Consider the following 21,711-nt stretch of genomic DNA (forward strand, 5'->3'; position numbering starts at 1 on the left):
TCAGTCTCTTCAGTATTTCTTTATTATCAAAAACAAAGCAAACCAACACGATGAAACCTTGTCTCTACTAAAAGTACAAAAATTAGCCGGGTGTGGTGGTGCACACCTGTAGTCTCAGCCACTTAGGAGGCTATGGCAGAAGAATCTCTTGAACCTGGGAGGCAGACGTTGCAGTGAGTCAAGATTGCACCACTGAACCATGTTGGCCAGGCTGATCTCAAACTCCTGACCTCAAGTGATCCACCCACCTCAGCCTCCCAAAGTACTGGGATTACAGGCATGAGCCACGATGCCCAACTTCTTTCTGTATTTTGAAATTCCATATCTTTTTGTCCCCTTTGCTTTTCAAAATAAAAGATTCTGCCCTCCCACATAAAACACAAAACAAAAAAACAAATAACTCCCCCCCGCCACACACACACACACACACACACACACCCCCCATGAGGGACACAGTCCTATCAACACACAAGGCACCTTTATTGCCGTCCTCAGCACCTGGCCCAGTTGCAGCTGTGCCCTTTTTGACTGTCCATCTAGAACACCAACCCTACAAGGGCAGAGGACCAGGTGCACCTCGGCTCACACCCCATGGATGCTCGGCTTGAGCCCAGTGCCTGGCACGCAAGAGCACCATGCACACTTGGTGAAATAACTGAATGAGTACACATTCAGCAGGTAGAAGCAAAGAAAAGAGAGACCATCTATGGTGGTGGGAAAGTGGGGGCTGATGCAGGAGATGTATTTTTAAGGGGAATGCCCACCATTCACTTACTCTTAACAATTCGAATGCATAACACTGCCCCATGTGCATAGGAAAAAGATCCCGTTACTGCCCATGATAGAACCCGTTATGTGCCTGCTTTGTAAGGACTCTAAATACTCCTCTGTAATTCAAGGTAAAAATGGAAAGTCAACACGAGTGTCTGGAACCAAGTCAATGTGAACAGGGGGTCAGAGGAACGTGCACAAGGCCTGAAGCTAGACTGGCTCACGCATGAGAAAGGTGTGTCTCCTGACCTGGCATGATGGTCTTCTTGCATTCCTGGCACTTGGACGAGTACTCATTGGAATAGCAGTCTGTACAGAGCAGCTGGTCCTCCTTGGCAGCAAAGGGCTTGTCCACCAGTGAGTTTCTGCACTGCGAGCAGTGGAAACAGGCTTCATGCCAGTGCCGGTCCTTGTAGGACAAGTCCTGTGGAGCCAGACCACACGAGACAGTCAGAGGCAGGATAGGAGGGCTTGGACCCCACAGCATTGGGGCCCCTTGCAAATCTGCAGGGCAAACAAGGAATGAAGGTGGGTCGAGGCACCCTGGTACACCCACATTCATGCCCCAGGACCACCTAACTGCTAAAATCAATGAGGACTAGGCTGCTTTTCTCTTGCTGCATTTTGGAGCAACAGGTTAGACAGATGTGCATGTATGCACGTGTCTGTGTGTGAGAGATGCTTCTCGAAAACAAAGGGATTTCCCTTAGGTATTGCCTGCAAGAAAGAGAAACAGAAAACATGAACACCTATCAATTCGTCTCACACCACATCCGGTGACAGAGAAACAGACCGCAGGAGGTCCTTGCCCGAGGGAGCCCTGCCCAACTCAGATGACCGTGATCACCGGTGTGGCAGAGAGGCTCTGGGTGTCGGGATGTTCACCAGAAGGAGGCCCAAGGACTGACGGGTGGGAAAGAGTCAGGACAGACTGCTTGTGTGGGTGCTACCTGTGTGGGTGGCAGTGAGCTGGGGGAGGAGGGAAATTTCAGGCAGAGAAAGGGCACAGACACAGAAGATCTGGGGACGGGGAGCACGTCAGATTGCAGGGACCACAGGCCGGGGGCGAGGTGGGAGGGCCCCCCGGCCTGGCTGGACCGGAACATATGGCTGCCTTTTTGCCTTTTATGTCTGCGTAGAGATTCCGTTGATCCTGAAGGCAGTGGCGAGCTGCTTTTCAACAGGAGAGTGAAGTGCTCAAAGGTAAGGGTGTGGGAGTGGAAGGGGGTGAGGGTGAGAGAAGTGAGACAAAAACTGGGCACACATGGGAGAGGCCCTGAGAAGACAGATGTATGCTTTTGAGTAAAAGATGAGAGACAGAAAGGAGCCCTGCAGAAGACTCGACTCCACACTTGGCTTCATCTTGCCTGAGAAATAAGAGAACCTTCCACATTTGCCTTTTAAAAATGACATACGGCATGTTTAAAGTGCCAATAAAACATTAAAATAACAATCTATTTATGCCCAGCTTCATCTTAGAAAGAATATGTTCCTATCGCTGTCTTTGTGTTTCCAGCTCTGACCCCAAATCATCATCCATTTATTCATGAGGCAGAAACAGAATATTAGTCTCTGCACGGTTTCCTGGGCCAGCTTCCGGTTGGTAAGTATCCTGAACAGGGCGCAGGAGGGCTGTTCTCGCGATGGCCCTGAAGAAGAGCCTGCCCACGGTGTCCCTGTTACTGAAACCGAAGTCGAAGCTGGAGTTATGCTGAGTGTAGGATGTGAAAACATGGATCTTAGCCTTGATTAGAAAGTCCTAAAACACCAACTAACTCGGAACCAAAACCAGAACAAACAGTTCTCTTTTGCTGAAGTATCTGTGTGTGTGTGTGTGTTTTCCTGGAACCTGGAACCAAACTAAAGTTATTTGATTTGGTGATCTCTTTGCGCATTTTGTTTTAGTTCAAGGAATTTTAAAAATGTGAACGCTGAGACACTTGGAAGACAGTCATGACTATGGCCTTTGTGAGGGGCGACCTCGTGTGCTGTCCCTGTTGGAAGTTTACTTCCTAGAACATCTGGGAATAGGATTATTGCTGATGCAAGATGATAACGTGTGAAGGAGAGGTAGGGCACAGTGGCTCACGCCTACAATCCCAGCTCTCTGGGAGGCAGAGGTGGGTGGATCACCTGAGGTCAGGAGTTCAAGACCAACCTGGCCAACATGGTGAAACCCTATCTCCACTAAAAATACAAAAATTAGCCGGCTGTGGTGGTGCGTGCCTGTAGTCCCAGCTACTTGGGAAGCTGAGACAGGAGAGTCGCTTGAACCTGGGAGTCGGAGATTGCACAGCCTGGGTGATAGAGGGAGACTCTGTCTCAAAAAAAAAAAAAGAATGAAGGTGAGACGAGCATAGAGTGCTCTCAAAGCGGGACTAAATGCCCTGGTTTCTGTGGGATTAGTTCTCAGCTGAGCCCACCACCCCTGAGTATCGTGGGTCCCCTGGGGTAGGCACTGCCTCTCACGGGGACTCCAGGGCAGCTTGCTCAAATGTCCAAGTCCTCTCCATCCTTGAGAACCCAAACTGGGTATACACTGGGAGTTGAGGGCAGAGGGCTGCCCTGTCTTTTGTATTTTTAGCTTAAAGTATTTTCAGAAATCTGAGGGGAAAATCACCTGTGTTTTATGGGTTATTTTGACAAATGAAATAGAGGACAAACTGCTTTGATTTGAGTTAATGTCTACACATGTGAACTCATGATAAACAGCAAAGCCCACAATCCACATGGACATCATCATCATTCAGGAAGAGGCATGTTCTCCATTCTTTCCACGCACACGCCCCAGCTTCAAAAAGACATCTGAAACACTAGTGATGACCGTCATTACCCCATCTGCGGGCTCCAGGCACGGCACAGCCCTGCAAGGTAAATGTTATTACTGAAGGTCAGAGAAGTTCCGTAACTTGCCCAGTCACATACCTGGCACGGAGCTAAGCCAAGCTTTGAGCTCAAGTCCTCCTGATGCAAAAGTTATTTCCACTGAACCAGCCCAGGCAAAATCCTGGTCAGGTCTGTGTTACTCTTTGCTTTCAGAGCAGATAGCCTTGAGGAGATGTGTGTGTGTGTCCATTAAAAAAAATCCAGAAACGACCAAATTCTCTCAACTTTCTAGAACGTATTTTGTACCTAAATGAATGTGGCTCAGCATTGCCTTTGTTTAGACTTTGAATAAAATTGAACAAACCATTAGAAGCCCTATCCACCCAAAACAGTAATCAGCCTAATTTAAGAAGAGATGGAGATTTTATTCATGTTATCACTGTTAGAATGCTGATTGTGGAAGAAATGCATTACGAATAAATTTTGTATGGAAAACAGCATGGCACCTCCTCAAAATATTAAAAGTAGAATTACCATATGATTCAGCAGTTGTACTTTTGGATATATACCCAAAAGAATTGAAAGTAAGGTCTCAAAGACACATTTGTACATCCACCCTCATTGAAGAATTATTCACCATAACCAAAAGGTGGGAGCAAGCCAGGCATCTATCAACATGTGCAGGGGTGAACAAAATGTGGTCTGTGCATACAATGGAATTTTATTCCTTTATTAGAAAGGAAAGGAATTCTGACTCATGCTACAACATGGATGAATCTTGAGAACATGATGCTAAGTGAAATGATAAATCGGTCACAAAAGGACAAATACTGCGTGATCTCACACATGTGGGATACTTAGGGAAGTCACATTCATGGAGACAGAAAGTAGAAGACTGGTTGCCAGGGGTTGGGATGAGAGGGGAATGGGAGTGAGAATGGGTCCTATAACCCATTCATTCCTGAGGTTGCAATTTTTTGAATTTTTACAATCAGACCTTGGCGATGATCTTGAGCAGTAGGATGTTTGTAACTCCCACATGCTTAGCATTCCACTAATGGAATACTAGGCATAAATGGGTTTGATGGGGGCAGTATTTCAGATTTTCAAGAAGCAAAAGCTCTGGGGATTGGTTGCACAGCAATCTGAATGCACAGCAATCTGAATGCACTTACTACTGAACAGTACACTTAACAGTGGTTAAGGTAAGTGTGATGTTCTGTGTATTTTGCCACAATTAAAAGAATAAAAAAGTAAGTTTTGGCTGGGCGAGGTGGCTCATGCCTGTAATCCCAGCACTTGGAGGCTGAGGTGGGTGGATCACCTGAGATCATGAGTTAGAGACCAGCCTGGCCACCATGGTGAAACCCCATCTCTACTAAACATACAAAAATTAGCCAGGCGTGGTGGTGCCTGTCTGTAATCCCAGATAGGAGGCTGAGACAGGAGAACCTTGAACCTGGGAGGTGGAGGGTGGAGGTTGCAGTGAGCCAAGATTGTGCCATTGCACTCCAGCCTCGGCAACAAGAGTGAAACTGTCCCAAAAAGAAAGAAAGTAAGTTTTGATTGTTATGTAGTAGGTGAAAAACACCTTTTCAGAAGTGACGTCTGTCCCCCTGTGCAGGCGAGCCACCTCTGAGAGGACTGCTTGTTTGGGGACAAGCTGCAGAATGTCTTCCGTGACCCAGGACTCACTGTCTGGATGGGGCAGGCACCGGGGAGACGGGAGGAGATCCCTGGCCTCCCTCTGGGAAGATGGTAACTACCACAGCCCTGCCCAGGGAGGAGGCATTGCGCACAGAGGGGTGGCAAGTTATCAGTGACAAGAGAAGGAAAAGAAATACAATTTCTAGGAAATTTGCCTTTTGGGGCTGACCTTTAAGAAAAACTGAGGGAGAAATCTCCAAAGTCAACATGAGAGCGAAGCCACTAGATGTCACCACAGCCTGCACTCTGGTCATTGAGTCCCCAGATGGAGGAAAGAGCACATCAGCGTCCCTGGACAGACATGGAAAAGCTGGCTAAGACATGCACATGGACCCAAGGCACTGCAGAATTCCACTTTTCCTACAGTTAATATTAATGGCCCTTTTAAAAATGCAATAGCTACGGTTTAAGACTGATCCGTTGACAGAGACATGTGACACCTGAAACTGTCCCTCTTAATGTGGATACTATCCTCATGTTACTGGGCTAAGCATCCATGCAAGACTTGAGGACCTTCTGCAGGCGCAGCCTGTCCCCTGCGCCCTGCTCTATCAGATCCCACTTCGCAAGGTGCAGGCTGCATTCTCTCAGGACAACCTGGTCTGCTATATCCCCTAAGAACCATCTCGCCTTGGCTCCTGCCAGAAGCTGCCCTTTCCCTTCAGGCTGGTGTCGAGTGGTTGAGGCATGCAGAGATCCAGGTTTTGTCCTAAGAAACAGAAGACAGAGTGCCTTCCAGAGAGTGCCTCTTCCTGCCCAGGGCCGCATTATCTCGACATCATTCCCTGGGGCCGTCTGCACTCAGCTCCCAGTGTTTCTCTCAGCCTACCTCTATGAATTGCACACATATGCATTCCTGAGTGAATATGCATGCAGCAGTTCCTAATTCTAAAACCTTCTACAGGAAACTCTTTTCCCTTAAGATAAATATTAACCTGTGCTCTTAAGTTTTGTGATGTACAATAACTAAAAATACTCCATCAACAAGCTTGCATCACTGTTGTTGCTGGGTCCTCAGTGGGAACAGAACTGGCCCACTGCAGTACACGGCGATGGTCTTCCTGGGCCAGCAATACCTGAACGCCGGCTGCATGCAAGCAGGACGGGAGAGCATGGGGTCCCACAGTCCACATCTCTTGTACCACTGTGGGCCAAGCGTCCGCCCCTCTGGGATCCCAGGAGCCCGTGATTAAAGTGCTCGGTTATTTCACCCTAGGGGTTCAATTCAAGGGCCCAAATGCCAGACTGACTAAACTTAAATCCGGGCTCTGCCCTATGTCAGGTACATCACCATGGCCAAGTAATTGAACCTCTCTCACCAGATTTCTGACCTGTACAGCAGGAATAAGAGACCCACTACTGGTTGTGACAAGCATGTATAACAGTTGCTGGTGTGTATTGCAGTTGCTCAATGGATGTTAGTATAAGTCATTATTTAGATCACAGCTAATAATGAGAAGAGTTGCCTCAATGTGTCACTTGCTGAACCTACATTTCCTTATGAAGACAGTCCTGTCAATGAGAATATCTGCCATCTTAAAGTTCCATGTTGGTAACTCTGCCACTCTCCTTTGGCAGGTGCTTTTTCATTTCTCAGCCCTTTTAAATCTGAAATTCTTTTTCTCAATTCTTCATACCTATTTTGAGCCATACAATAACTTTATGAAATAAAGTTTTATTCTTATAGATGAACAGATTCAATGTAACGACACCAGTAAGTGTTTTCTCCAACATTCCCACTGCCCTTCCACCTGAAATGATCCAACAGAACTAAACCGCGCTCCTGGTTTTTTACCTGGCACATCAGCCCCTTTGCAAGTTGACCCCAATTCGCTTTCCAACCTGACCCTCTGGTCTGGTCCCCTCCTCCTCATCTCCATACCTTTGACCATGCTCTGTCCCTGGCCTTGGAATATCCTTTCCCTTCTCCCCAAAAGGCCACATCCCACTTGGCTGCAAGTCCCAGCTGAAATCGCATCTGTTCTGCAAAGCTTCCTTGGCCAGGGCAATGCTGGCTTCAGGGAAACCATGTGCCGTGCTGGCTACCTAGCTTGTATGTCTCTTTCCAAATCCTATTTGGAAACTCGTAGGTAACTAATTATGCCACGGGGTTTCCCTGTCACTCTCTGAATGGGGCGCTTAGTTTGTGTTCTCTTTAGAAGTCTGAGTCAAGTTAATAAATTCACGTCACTGCTTCCTCCCGGACTCGCTTCTTAAGAAAGTTCACAGTAAGGAGGAAGTGAGGAAATACTTTATGGTAAGAAGAAGGTAACTCAATATTGCCAGGTTTGATTTTTTTTAGAGATCTTGGCCAACATGGTATTCTCTGAGTCTCAGCAGGAGGGAAGATTTTAGCCACATGGTTCCCTAGAGCTTAGAGGTAGACTGGAAATTGCCACCAAAAGGCCTAGAAGTGAGACTGTCATTGATTAGACCCAGGTCCCTGAGCCTGTGCTTCCTACCGTACTCTGAATCTTTACCTGTGAAGACCTAGTGCCAAGTGACCCTTTTCTTTTCTTCTATCTGTTCTATCTATCATATATCTGTTTAGAGACAGGGGTCTTGCTATATTGCCCAGGCTGGTCTCAAACTCTTGGCCTTAAGTGATCCTCCTGCCTCAGCCTCCCAAAGTGCTGGGATTACAGGCGTGAGCCACCATGCCCGGCTCAAGTGACTCTTTCCAAACAGAAAAGCTCCAAAACCGATTTTTAGTTTCAGTTATTAGCACCATGCCAGTAGCTTAATTTTGCTATTTCCTTAGTACTCCACTGTGAACAGCAAACATGAGTGTAACAGAGATTGCACTTAGATGCTGAGAGGCAACAGGGTAAGAAATACGGACACCTTGACAGACTTGCTGAAGAACTTTAAGATGGAAATATCCGGTTTTACATTCCCCTAGAGAGAAATTGAAAACAAAAAGAAAGAAAAAAAGAGTCTTTTATACTTCCCAGAAAAAAATACCAAGGCTAATCTTGTGCTCACAGAAATGTCATACATTGCAGTAAAATGTTGATAAACATGTAAGATTAGGCCCACATACTTCCTTTCTGGTTTTGTATTTTTCCATTTCAGAAACATTCCTAACATGGGCTGTGCCTGTTGCTTGGCTCCAAATGTGTCCTTTTTAAGACTTTAGCTGAGCTTGAGTGGCAAGTGGCCTGGAGGGAGCCCTGGACCCCGCAGCTCATGGACGGTCTGGGTGGCAGGGTCACCAGACTGAAACGGCTGGCTCTCATCCTCCCTCCTTCGCACCCCGTTCCACCAGGGCTGGGACCAGCCATTCTTCAGATCCATACGATTTCACTTCAGAAATGGATTCTCACGTCATTCATGCTCAGCATTATGAAAAGATATTCTATGCTTGAGATCATCAGGTTTCCAACGGTACATTCTTTCAAATCCTTACAAATAAAGATGCGGAAAAATGGACAACAGCAGAAATGACAGCTCTGTGTTGGCAGGTCACAGATCTCCCTAGACGTTAACACATTCAATTACCCCGACAGTCCCATGAGCTTGGAACCCCAGTTTATAGACATGGAAATGGAGGCTTATAGGTGGCAGGACTTGTCCCCTTCGTGCAGCTCGTCAAAGGTGGAGCCAGGGAGATTCGGCTCCGGGGTCCAGCCTCGGTGCATGCGATGTCGCTGTTGAGCTCTGTGCACCTCTGCTGCTATGTCTTGCGGCTGAACTTTTGGTTTCACACACTGACAGGTCCTTCTCATGGAATCCATCCAAACAGCTTTGCTCCTGATCCTAGGACCCTCCTTGATTAAATTACCTTCACAAACAGACTTTTCTCTTGTAGGAGGAAATCCAAATAAATACACGTTTTCATTGCTCGTTACAAACTCTTTGGACAAATTCTACATGGAAGAAGATCCAAAAAGGTAATTTTCTCATTGAGAACTTAAAAACCACCCCAACAAATAAAAAAGCACCAGGTTAGCAGGCTGGACCCTGAGAATGTGACTGGAGTAGCTGCTCTTCCCAGAAAAGAGTCCAGAAAGACCAGCGGGGGAGTCCTGTGTCACACCAAGGACAGAAGGATGGGTTTTTCAAACCTGACCTTACACCTTTCTCTAGGCTTGGTCAGAAACCTTCCAAAATATACTAGAGGCATCTAGATTTAACCTGCATGTGTGAAAACCTTCGTCTCCTATTTCAGAGACAGGTGGCTTTCTGCCAAAATACCACTGAACTTTTCTGTCCATTACCAAACATTAACTGAGACTTTTACAGCATGATGGGTAAACGTCTGCCAATTTGATCATCACTTCAATGTTTCCTATTTAATTAACTACAAAAGCTGGAAAGAGAGTTTGTGAAACAACTTGAGCCTCACTTCTGCAATCATGACCATCTAAAGGGGGCCACGAGAAGAGTAGGGGCCTTTGACTGAAGGTCACTTGATAGAGGCCAGGTGGTCACCACCTCTTACTCACAAGGACTGACTACATCTGGCCCGAGAGTCGCATAGACAGGGTCCTGTCCAAGGTTGCAGGTGGCAGGTGGCATCGCATGATAGGTGAGGACCCTCTGGGTCTGGGCTCAAATTGTACCTCAGATTCTTCCTAATCCCGTTAACCCTGGGCAGGATCCTCATCCTCTCTAGGCCTCAGCGACTACTCCATAAAATGGAATGAAAAAAGTTCTTACTATAGGGTGTTAGGAGGAATTTAGATCATGCAGTTTAGGCATTTACAAGTGCCTGGAACAAGTCATCAGGCGACACACGGTGGTTTCAATGACTACCACTAAAAGCTAAACCCAGAATGCTAGTTTCTGATCTGCAGATCTTTTGTTCTTGTTTATTATTATTTTTTTCTCTTCATAGCACCCTCTATGCACATGGGTGGGTGTGGTAGCCCGTCCGATTTCATGGCATTGCTTGCAAACCCATGGAATATTCAAAATCTAGGTTAGGTGTGTCACCCAGGACTTAAAATCACCAATTTGTTAAATGCACAGTATTAGCAGCCATCTGTGGAACTCCAGTCTATTTTTTATTTTTATTTTTTTAAGATGGAGTCTCACCCTGTCACCCAGGCTGGAGTGCAGTGTCGTGATCTCGGCTTAAGGCAACCTCTGCCTCCCAAGTTCAAAATATTCTCCTGCCTCAGCCTCCCAAGTAGCTGGGATTACAGGTGCACACCAACACACCCAGCTTACTTTTGTATTTTTAGTAGAGACGGGGTTTTGCCATGTTGGCCAAGCTGGTCTCCAGCTCCTAGCCTCAAGTGATCCACCTGCCTCGGCCTCCCAAAGTGCTGGAATTACAGGCATGGGCCACTGTGCTCAGCCCTATTTTTTCTTTAGTTTGTTGAATTTTTGAAGCCCAGAACATAGGTAGATCTCCCAAAAACTCTGTAATGAGTCTACAAAAATATTTTGTTAATAATAACAGGTATCCAAGAAAACATTCAGGAAGGGTGTAATGTCAGAGGATCATAACACTGCCTAGTCTCCACTATTACACTGGCCATACAAATCAATAATCTTTACCCTTTGAGATCACAGCATTTTCCCAGAGTAACTTAATAGAAAAAAAGGTTACAATTCAGTGGCTACATAGAGAGGATGTTCAAACTATAGAACAGGCTCTGAAGTCTTGCCTGTCTCATTGAAGTAGGTCAGGACTCTCAAAATTAGCCTAATTCCTATAGGCATGCCAACATTTAAAATGTACACACATGAACACATCCTTTAGAGAGAAGTAGCTGAGGCCCGTGGTGGCTGTGCTATTTTAAGAGAAGACATTGGCCACCAGACCTAAGAGCGCAGTTCCTCTATCAGGTATCCCCCCGCCTGCCAGGACTGTGGGCTTTACTTCCAGAAAAAAACAGGAACATTTCTTTTCTATCATTGCTTCCACTACAAACCCAACTACCTGCTTATTTTTGAAAGTCAAGAAAATCACGCCTAAAGCATCAGAAGCCCCAAATGCCAAGGTCTCGCTTCAACTCGATGTCTCTTTTTGTTCCAAAATGTAGAAAATCATACAGTGTAACCCCACGTATCTCAAAACATGAATCCGAGTTGAAAAGTTCAGCACAATTCACTCCTGGCTTGACAGCAGCCTGGATGATTTTGGCTGCATTTGGGAGACTCTTGTTTATTTGCTCATAAAACATGCGTGGAAGTGGCCGGGCGCGGTGGCTCAAGCCTGTAATCCCAGCACTTTGGGAGGCCGAGACGGGCGGATCACGAGGTCAGGAGATCGAGACCATCCTGGCTAACACGGTGAAACCCCGTCTCTACTAAAAAATACAAAAAAACTAGCCGGGCGCGGTGGCGTGCGCCTGTAGTCCCAGCTACTTGGGAGGCTGAGGCAGGAGAATGGCGTGAACCCGGGAGGCGGAGCTTGCAGTGAGCTGAGATCCGGCCACTGCACTCCAGCCTGGGCGACAGAGCATGACTCCGTCTCAAAAAAAAAAAAAAAAAAAAAACATGCGTGGAAGGATGACTGGTTTTAAGGATCTTTCCACTAACTCACCAGAGAAACGGCAAGTGATTTTTGTTTTGTTTTTATTTCAGCCACTGGTCAGGGATGATTAGCCCCAAATATCCAAAATCTGTCCTTGAAAGTGAGAGTTACCCTTTGCCAGATGATATCTGAACCACTCACCTACTTAAGTATTTCTTTTCCAGGTGAAGTTTTATCATTGTATTTTTCTCGGGCCGTCCAGTTCTTCCTCAAACTGGACATTTTTATTGATGTTTCCAAAATGAAAAGCGACAAAGAGAGAGGGTGAAGTGTCTGAAAGGTGTGTGGAAGGGACATGTCACAAAAAGAATAAGGAAGCAGTCAGCAGAAAGGTGCCAGTCTGGAGCTTACCCTGTCCGCTGCTAGAAGAGTGTGAGGGCTTCTATCTACATATTAGAACCATCCTATGAAGCAGACCCCTGGTTCTCCCCAGTTTTGTTTGTTTGTTTGTTTGTTTATTGAGACAGAGTCTTACTCTGTCTCCCAGGTTGGAGTGCAGTGGCATGATTCTCAGCTCATTGCAATCTCCACCTCCCAGGTTCAAGTGATTCTCATGCCTCAGCCTCTCAAGTAGCTGGGATTACAGATATGCACCATCACACTCAGCTAGATTTTTGTATTTTCAGTAGAGACAGGGTTTCGCCATGTTGGCCAGGCTGGTCTCCAACTCCAGCCTCAAGTGATTCGCCTGCCTTGGCCTCCCAAAGTGCTGGGATTATAGGCGTCAAGCCTATGTGCCTGGCCTGGTTCTCCCCATTTTATAGATGTGGAGATGTGCACGGAAGGGTCAAGTAACTGACCCAAGGCCATACAGCAAGTGAGACACGGAGCCCGGGCTGGAACTGGGCAGTCTGGTGGCTGAACTCTCATGCTTGGCCTGTTAAATACTGGTACAAGTGACCAGTGGTCTCTGCTGAACCACACTGTGCCATCCCAGGAGAGCCGTGAACGCATTTCCCCATTGAAAGGAAACAATACAAATCCTGTCCTTCTCTCATTAAAGGAAAAGAGCCCACAATCTTCCAAGGACTTTGTGCTTTTATGTGCCCATTTATCCAGGAACCCACTCTGGTTCTCTCATGCACACATTCATTCATCAAATATTGACTGAGCACAGCACCTGCTCCGCGTTACTCACCATGGGGCAAACAGACAAGAGGAAGAGAGCACCGCCCTTAAGAAAGTTACAGTGTTGGTAGGCAGCTGGGTGGTTAGATAAGGGCACTAATAACTAGAACACAGAGAATGTACTCAGAGACACTAAGCACGAAAGTCCTGGCAAGGCCTTCACCCAGTGCTTGTGGGCAGAGATCACATTAGCTAGAGGGAAGAAGCTTCCGAAAGGCTACATGCAGGGTCCGCACCTCTCGGAGGGGGCTCAAGAGACAGACTTTAGTGGTGGATCAGGGCTTCAGCACAAATCACAGAGAAGCCCGTGTTTCTTGGGGGAGCAGCCGGGGACCCGCAGTCCCGTGGCAGGTACCTTGCAGTCACAGCCGATGGGCTTCCCACACTCCTCGCAGGTGTTGGCGAAGAGGGTCTCAAAGCATGCCACGCAGTAGGGGCTCTCCTCCCGCAGGATGTACTTCTTGCCAAAGAGAGATTCGTTGCAATGGTGGCAGTCAAAGCGCTCAGTCATTTTGACACCTGCCTTTTCAGCAACCTATCAAAAAGAAGAGAAAATCCAGGTCCCATTAAGCACTCTCTGAAAGAGATGCACGCAAAGACATTAACTGTCCCACTGTCTGTCATCTTTAGCTGAAAGGTGGTTAATTCCTCTGGATGAATAATTAAAACTCACCTTTTAATAGGTCATAATTTTCAATGATAACACCTTTTTTGTTTTCTTTTTCATTAGCTAAGGCAGTTTTGTGTTTGAATGCATTCACTTCGTGTTTTGTTTGTTTGTTTGTTTGTTTGTTTGTTTTGAGACAGAGTTTTGTTCTTTCATCTAGGCTGGAGTGCAGTGGTGCAATCTCAGCTCACTGCAACCTCTGCCTCCCAGGATCAAGCGATTCTCCTGCCTCAGCCTCCCGAGTAGCTGAGATTACAGGTGCCTGCCACCATGCCCAGCTAATTTTTATATTTTTAGTAGAGACAGGCTTTTACCATGTTGGCCAGGCTGGTCTCAAACTCCTGACCTCAGGTGATCTGCCCGCCTCGCCTAGCAAAGTGCTGAGATTACAGGCGTGAGCCACCACACCTGGTCACATTCCACTTCTTGAAAAGCACGAATTATTTTTTACTGTGTCAGAAAAAGCTATCTCAGTTTTAAATACAGGTAAGGGCTGGCACCAGAGCCCCCATCCTGTCCGGCTGTGACCCAGCCTTGCATCTTCCCCTTCTCCCTGCCCCCAAAATAGAAAGGCAGGCATAGAAATAATATGTCCATTTCTATAAAAAGATTTTCCATGAGCTCCTCTTTATGATTCATGATTTGAATAGGAAGAAATCACAGCGGCAAAAGGGAGGGAGATCTGACCTGGGAAACCTGAGAGTAGATGCAATGAGGCCACTATTACCCTTGACCTCCGTGCTGCATTGGGAGTGCAAGCTGACCTTGCACAAGAGAAACTGCCAAAGTCCCTGAGGATGAATCATTGCTCCCTATGGGAAAGATCATCCTGCAGCTGCCCAGGTATCCTGAGAGCAGGATAAAGGGAAAGATTCACTTCCCAAAACAATGATATGGAATAGTCAGAAATGCAGTGGCTGCAGTCAATGGCTCTCTGGGCAACACTTCAAGCCCTTTCAACAGGAACAAGACACTGGCGAGGTTGCGGAGAAAAGGGAACATTTATACACTGTGCATGGGAGTGTAAATTAGTTCAACCATTGTGGAAAGCAGTATGGAGATTCCTCCAAGAGCTAAAAACAGAACTACCATTTGACCCAGCAATCCCATTACTGGGTATACACCTAGAGAAATACGAATCATTCTACCATAAAGACATATGTACAGGAATGTTCATTGCATCACTTTTCACAATACCGATGACATGGAATCGACCTAAATGCCCAGCAATGACAGATTGGATAAAGAAAACGTGGTACATATACATCATGAAATACTATGCAGCCATAAAAAAGAATGAGATCATGTCTTTTGTGGGAACGCGGATGCAGCTGGAGGCCATTTTCCTTGGCAAACTAATGCACGAACAGAAAGCCAAATACTGCATGTTCTCACTTATGAGTGGGGCCAAATGAGGGAACACATGAACACAAAGAGGTGAACAACAGACACGGGGGTCTACCTGAGCAGGGAGGGAGGGTGGGAGGAGAGAGAGGAGCAGAAAAGGTAACACTTGGGTACTAGGATTAATACCTGGGTGATAAATAATATGTACAACAAACCCCTGTGACAACAGTTTACCTATATAACAAACCTGCACATGTACCCTGAACCGAAAATAAAAGTTAAAAAAAAGGCGTCTCCACGCCCGGCACACTGCACTTTTCCTAGGATGAATACACGGTGTGCATAAGTAGCAAGGGACGGGCCCTTCTCTTATGACCATTCCTATAAAATCATGTCAGAATGATCCTGGAGAGAAAACGCCTACCACAGGAATAGCTGGTGTGGAGAAACGTCCATAGGGCATTAAAAACAGACAAGTTTCTTCAGGAATAAATGGCAATATTCCATTTCCTAAAAGTGGAAAGTTTTCTCTGTTGTTAAATAGGTACACCGGGCTGGGTGCGGTCACTCACGCCTGTATTTCCAGCACTTTGGGAGGCTGAGACTGGTGGATCACCTGAGGTCGGGAGCTCGAGACCAGTCTGGCCAACATGGTGAAACCCTGTCTCTACTAAAAATACAAAAAACAAAACGAAAACCAAATTAGCCGGGCACGGTGGTGCATGCCTGTAATGCCAGCTACTCACGAGGCTAAGGCAGGACAATCGTTTGAAACCAGGAAGTGGAGATTGCAGTGAGCTGATAATGGCACCTCTGCACTCCAGCCTGGGTGACAGAGTGAGACTCCGTCTCAAAAAAAAAAAAAAAAAAAAAAAAAAAAATAGGTAGACTGGTTGGCTATGTAACTGTGAGCAAGAGTTCACAGGCTCTAAGAACACTTGGTTCAATTTGCAGTCTTCAAACGATAGGAGAGTGAAATCCCAGAATCAGACCTTCTGATGCAAATAAAATATTATCGCCTGGTTTATGATTACAGGAAATTTGATAGAGTTTATTAATTTTGTACTATTGCATATACACGGTCCTGACAACTGTAAGCAAGGAAAAGATCATCTTTCAAGCATCCATTCTTGGATATTTCTGTGTTTACAGAATAATTCTCTTCCAAGAGCAATAAATACGCAGCTGGACACATGTGGCAAGATCCGTCCTTCTAAATCACTCTTCCTGGAGTTAAAGAAAACATTGCCTGGACATTCTTGTGATAACATCACAAGATGAGGCTCTTGAGCACTTGAATTATTGTTCTGAAACCCAACGTATAAATATCCTTTGTACCGCGGCCATCTCGGGTTGGAGCAGCCATGTTGGCACAAGATTCAATGCTTTCCTGTAATTGTTCAGTTATTGGCCTTGAAAGTGGCTGTCATTTATTTCATCGCAATTGAGAGCTGCTTTTCCAACATATATATTTTTCCGATAATAGGTGTGATTTAGCTGTGGGACAAGAGGCTCATGGGCCATTCTGTGCCCACAAACGTAAGAATAATAACTTGGGAATTTGAAATAAGAACCATGAAAGGACAGAGAACTATAAATTGTGGAATTGTAAAAGCTGGAAACAAATCCCCAGATTCTCTATGACAACTTCCTCATTCTATGGATGGAAAAACTGAAGCCCAGGCATATTTATGAAAAGGAGGGCCCACTGAGCTTTCTCAAATGGCCATCTGACTTAGAGAAAATGAACTCCCAATCTAACTTGAAAGGCCGTCTGTGTGGGTCAGGACAAGCACCAGCCCTGCCAGGGAAGGGAGACAGTCTACACCCTCTGTCAATCTCTGCAGAGCTCCAATTCTGTTGGCAGCTGGTGAAAGGGGTGCATCTGTTTTCCTCTGAGATAATAATCATGATCATGATGCTCATAACCTGATGTGTGTTTTTCACCTCCTCCGAATCTACAGTACCAGGACAGAAAAAAAAAAAAAAAAAAATCTGGCCAGGCGCGGTGGCTCACGCCTATAATCCCAGCACTTTGGGAGGCCACGGCGGGCGGATCACAAGGTCAGGAGATCGAGACTATCCTGGCTAACACGGTGAAACCCCGTCTCTACTAAAAATACAAAAAAACTAGCCGGGCGTGGTGGCGGGCACCTGTAGTCCCAGCTACTTGGGAGGCTGAGGCAGGAGAATGGCGTGAACCCAGAGGCAGAGCTTGCAGTGAGCTGAGATCATGCCACTACACTCCAGCCTGGGCAACACAGCGAGACTCCATCTCAAAAAAAAAAAAAAATCTAAGGGAATAAACTCTGAAAATAAGTAGGGTTCTACATTTGCTCGAAGTATGACTCAGGTTATGAATGTCATCATGATGAATGTCATCATCAGTGATACCAGCTCCCAGCAGGAACAGTGGCAGCTGCTATCTGCTCAGTGGGTCCACCTGGGAGGAGGCACCTGGCCCTGTGGTTCGGCTCCTAATTCTACAGAATTCTTTCTGAGAGTGGGTGGATCCCTCTTCCAACTTGTTCCTCATCTTCTAAGAGGTCAGTAGAGTTCTACAATGAGCAGAGAGCATTTCTACTCCAACCAACAGGACAGAGCATAAAATGGGCACCTGCGGCAACCTAGGAGCACAGCAGGATGCACTGTGTGAAAGCAGGCCCCTGAAGGAGGTCCACACGTTACATACTGCACAAACCCTGAGCGTCAGAATAAACAGTCCGTGAGCTAATAAGCAAGCTCCAAGCTTCCCTTCTGTTACAACGTGTTTAAAAGTATAACTATAGTCCTATATTAGAAATCTCCTATAACTTGCATTTTTTTTTTTTTTTAAATTGAAACAGAGTCTTGCTCTGTCACCCAGGCTGGAGTGCAGTGGCATGATCTCGGCTCACTGCAGCCTCCACTTCCCGGGTTTCAGTAATTCTCCTGCCTCAGCCTCCCGGGTTGCTGAGATTATGGGCACGCGCCACCACGCCCAGCTAATTTTTTTTTTTTTTTTTAGTAGAAACGGAGTTTTGCCATGTTGGCCAGGCTGGTCTCAAACTCCTGACCTCAGGTGATCCACCCGCCTTGGCCTCCCAAAGTGCTAGGATTACAGGCGTCAGTCACTTGCATTTTTTAAAATCCCATAAATACCTGATTGCTCATTCATTCATTGAATAAACATTGGTTGAGCTGGAACTATGTGTCTAATGTCACGAAAAGTGCTGAACATACAAAGATGACTAAGATGCAGGCCCCTCCCCTCAAGGAACTTGTCATCTGGTGAGGAAAAGAGATATATACCAAACAGACTACCAAGCCCCGTACTCAGTGCGTGCTGGAGGTGCACAGGTATGATGGGCACGCAGAGGAGGAGCCGCTGAGAGAGCAGGCAGGCATCCCAGGGGAGATGCTATCTGTGCTGGGAACAGGTCAGCCAGGTGATACGGAAGGCAGGTCTCGGGGTGGAGTAGGCAAAGCCAGAGAAATGAGAGACAGAGTAGGGTAGGCAAGAGAGCTCAGGAAGATGGAAGACCCAGTCAACAGCCAAGGCAATGAGGGCCTGGGCGCCTTGTTCGTGGACTTGGGTGTGCCAAGCAGGCAGTGGGGTGATGGACAGCCCAGTGAAAGTTTACTGCATGGAAGCCTGCCTTTACTATGCAAGACGGGGGGCAATGACTTCTAAAAAATGTATCAGGGTATCAGGGTCCATTTCTGAATCATTTCTTCAAACAAAAGTAGGACATCTTGGTTCTATAAGGACTTATTAACCTAATTGTGTACAATCCATTTACTCTCTCTGAACTCCTCATCCCTCCTGACAGGTTATCAATAATTCTTACCCCTTAGCTGGTACACAGGAATGCTAAAAGCATCTGGCAACAGCTTGCAGGGAGATACCGAAACATAAGGTGCCACCCCTTCTTGTTATTTCATTGAATCAAATTCCAAATCACAGTTTCCTGGAGTTCTTATTCCTCACCAAGCTAAATCATTCCATGATGTCATTACCCCTTCGGCCCTGAACAGGGTATTTGAAAAAGGTGGATCTTAGGGTACAGGCTTGACTCCAGGTCAAGGGAACTGCCATGGTTGAGGCAGGTGCCAGGTGCAGCTCGGAGGTCTGGGGATGGCCCAGGGAAGGCCTTGATCTCTGAGTCTCTCGCCAGCCCAGCTTTGACTCAGATATAAGAATAGGTTGCATACAGGGGCTCATGCCTGTAGTTCCAGTACTTTGGGAGACTGAGGCAGACATATCATTTGAGCCCAGGAGTTCAAGACCAGCCTGGGCAACATGGAGAAATCCTATCTCTACAAAAAACACCAAATATTTGCCGGGTGTGGTGGCATGCACTTGTAGTCCCCACTACTCAGGAGGCATGAGCCCAGGAGGTCGAGGCTGCAGTGAGCCACGATAGCACCCCTGCTCTCCCACCTCAAGGAAACAGCCTCATGGTGACACAGACCATGTCTCAAAAAATAAATAAATAAAAAGCATGTAAGAATAAAGGTTCAGAGGGCCAGGAAGCGACAATGCACAGCTCCTACTAACAATTCATACTAATTTTAAAAGTTCACAAGCTTATCAATGTGATCTATTTTTTAAATTTTCAGATTCAAAAACTGTAAAACAAAGTATGAGTGGGGAAAGTGTCAAAGCTAGAGGAACATAATGGGAAAAAGAAAACAGAAAGAGTAAAGGGAAGGGGAGAGGAGTAGTGACAGGACAAAGAAAGGAAGGGGGGGGGGGGTAAATGAAATGAGGCAGAAGAGAGGCAAGGACCCCACATGCCAGAAAGCTCTTTGTTTTTTTGAGACAGTGTCACTCTGTCACCCAGGCTGGAGTGCAGTGGCCCGATCTCAGCTCACTTCAACCTCCACCTGCCAGGTTCAAGCGATTCTCCTTTCTCAGCCTCCCAAGTAGCTGCGATTACAGGTGTGTCCCACCACACCCAGCTAATTTTTTTTTTTTTTAACCAGAAAGATTTCAATCAAAGGAAGGGCTGCCATGATAGACAGCCTCGCTTGGCTTGCTGGCTCAGGCCTTGGAGTTCCAGGAGCCTAGCAGATCCCTACAGGTTAAGCCTGAAGAGGTCAGATTAGCAAAAGAAGTCTATTTAAGCATCCTTTTCAATGCACCTTTTATTGGCTACCTACTTTCATCTGACCCCAGTGGGCCCATTTTCTCCTTCCCCTTTGAAACCCGAAGTGCTTCTCCCTATCAACCCTGCTGCAGGAGGTTCCTCTAACATAGTCATTTCCTAAGGAGAAATCTATGAATGTTCCCAAGTTCTTCCTGCATGCAGCCCTTCAACACATGCAAAAGCAGCTTCGGTAAGTCAGTCCCTGGATCTTTAGATGCCACCGGGGATCCGCATGGGACATTCAATTGCCTATCAATAATCAACCAGAGCTTTCCAGAGCCAATTAGGAAAACTGGTCTATGTGGGCTCTTTTAAAAAATATATTATAAAAGTGTCATGTTTTCACGCAATTGCCCTGTCCTCTGCCAACCGTAAGCATTGGGAAGGGTGCCACTACCTGTCGCTGAGACCTCACCAGCAGGGAACACACACAGGACCAGGGGCTTTGTGAATACTTGTGGAATGCATGAACAAATGAATGGACGGGTGAGTGAATGCAAACATGTCAGAGTACAAACATATAGGCAAAAATCAAACATGAAAAATTAGGAACCTATTATGTGAACAATCCACCCTGCATAGCAAACCCAACATGTAATGTGGTTTGGCATATGACATCATGAGCTTCCACCGCTGCCCTCGTCCCTCCTTCCAGATAAGCTGCTGCTTCCGCAGCGGATAGAACTCTTCTTGTTGTGTTTGGACTCCAATCCCATGTGAACACACAGCTGCACAGTCCAGGATGCAGCCTGGCCAGGTCAAGAAGCAAAAAGCCAGCTGGGAGTCTTGCCCGCTTTGGGAAGAAGGCACAGATCCCCAACAGGGGCTCCAGGTGTCAGCACAAGGCCCTGATGTTCTACAGACACGTGTTGCCTATAATCAAAGATCCTCCATTCAAAGGCACGGGACTCTCACACCTGGAAATGTGCTCAAAGAATACCCTGCACCATTTTGTTTTCCTATGGATGGGAGTGTCTACACACAAAAACTGCTCACCCCCAACACTCGTCATTTGTCTAGCTAAACGATTTGTTTTAAACAGAAATTCTGATGAAATGGAGAGGGCCATCATGTCAAGGAAAGTTGCTGTTTTATAAACTAGAATAACGGATCAAGCCTTGGAGTTCCTAAAGAAAGAGGATCTCTTGAGCCCAAGAGTTCGAGGCTGCAGTGAGCTGTAGTGCTGCCACTATACTCCAGCCTGGGCCATAGTGTAAGACCTGGTCTCCACAAACAAACAAACAAACAAATTATATCAGTTGGATACGGTGGTGTGTGCCTGCAGTCTTAGCTACCTGGGAGGCTGAGGCAGGAGGACTGCTTGAGCCCAGGGGTTTGAGGCTATAGTGAGCTATGATAGCATCTGTGAAAAGCTACTGCACTCCAGCCTGAGCAACACAGTGAAACCCTGAAAAAAAAAAAAAAAAAAAAAAAAAAGAAGGAAAGGAAGAAAAAAAGTCATCTAGCATCCACTGGAAATCTATTTTTAAATTGTTGGATTTTAAACAATCTTAGTTTGTAAGGTATAAAATTGACTAGCTTACCACTGTATAATATATTTACGGATTAATTTAATGAGCCTTTACTACATGCATGTACAGGCAGGTATCAGAGGTGTATTATAGTTTACATAAACTGGTAAC

At 46.2% G+C, this 21,711-nt stretch overlaps 2 protein-coding genes across 6 annotated transcripts in view; one reads left to right on the forward strand and one right to left on the reverse strand.

Annotated features, from left to right (window-relative positions):
• ECRG4 (ECRG4 augurin precursor) overlaps window positions 1-21,711 on the forward strand; it is a 903,650-nt gene that overhangs the window by 203,595 nt on the left and 678,344 nt on the right. The window lies entirely within an intron of this gene.
• The window catches only part of FHL2 (four and a half LIM domains 2), a 76,604-nt gene that overhangs the window by 11,954 nt on the left and 42,939 nt on the right, over window positions 1-21,711 (reverse strand). For 4 of the 5 annotated variants that reach the window (XM_050754213.1, XM_050754212.1, XM_050754210.1 and 1 more), the window contains 2 exons: window positions 13,278-13,457; window positions 1,021-1,195 (listed from right to left, as the gene is read on the reverse strand). In XM_050754213.1, the coding sequence (XP_050610170.1) occupies window positions 1,021-1,195; window positions 13,278-13,433 (331 nt within the window). In that variant the 5' untranslated portion in view covers window positions 13,434-13,457. Of the gene's footprint in view, window positions 1-1,020; window positions 1,196-13,273; window positions 13,458-21,711 lie in introns of those variants that run through there. The other variant, XM_050754214.1, reaches the window with a different exon arrangement.

Source organism: Macaca thibetana, chromosome 13 (genome assembly GCF_024542745.1).
Source record: "Macaca thibetana thibetana isolate TM-01 chromosome 13, ASM2454274v1, whole genome shotgun sequence".
Taxonomy (NCBI): Eukaryota; Metazoa; Chordata; class Mammalia; order Primates; family Cercopithecidae; genus Macaca; species Macaca thibetana.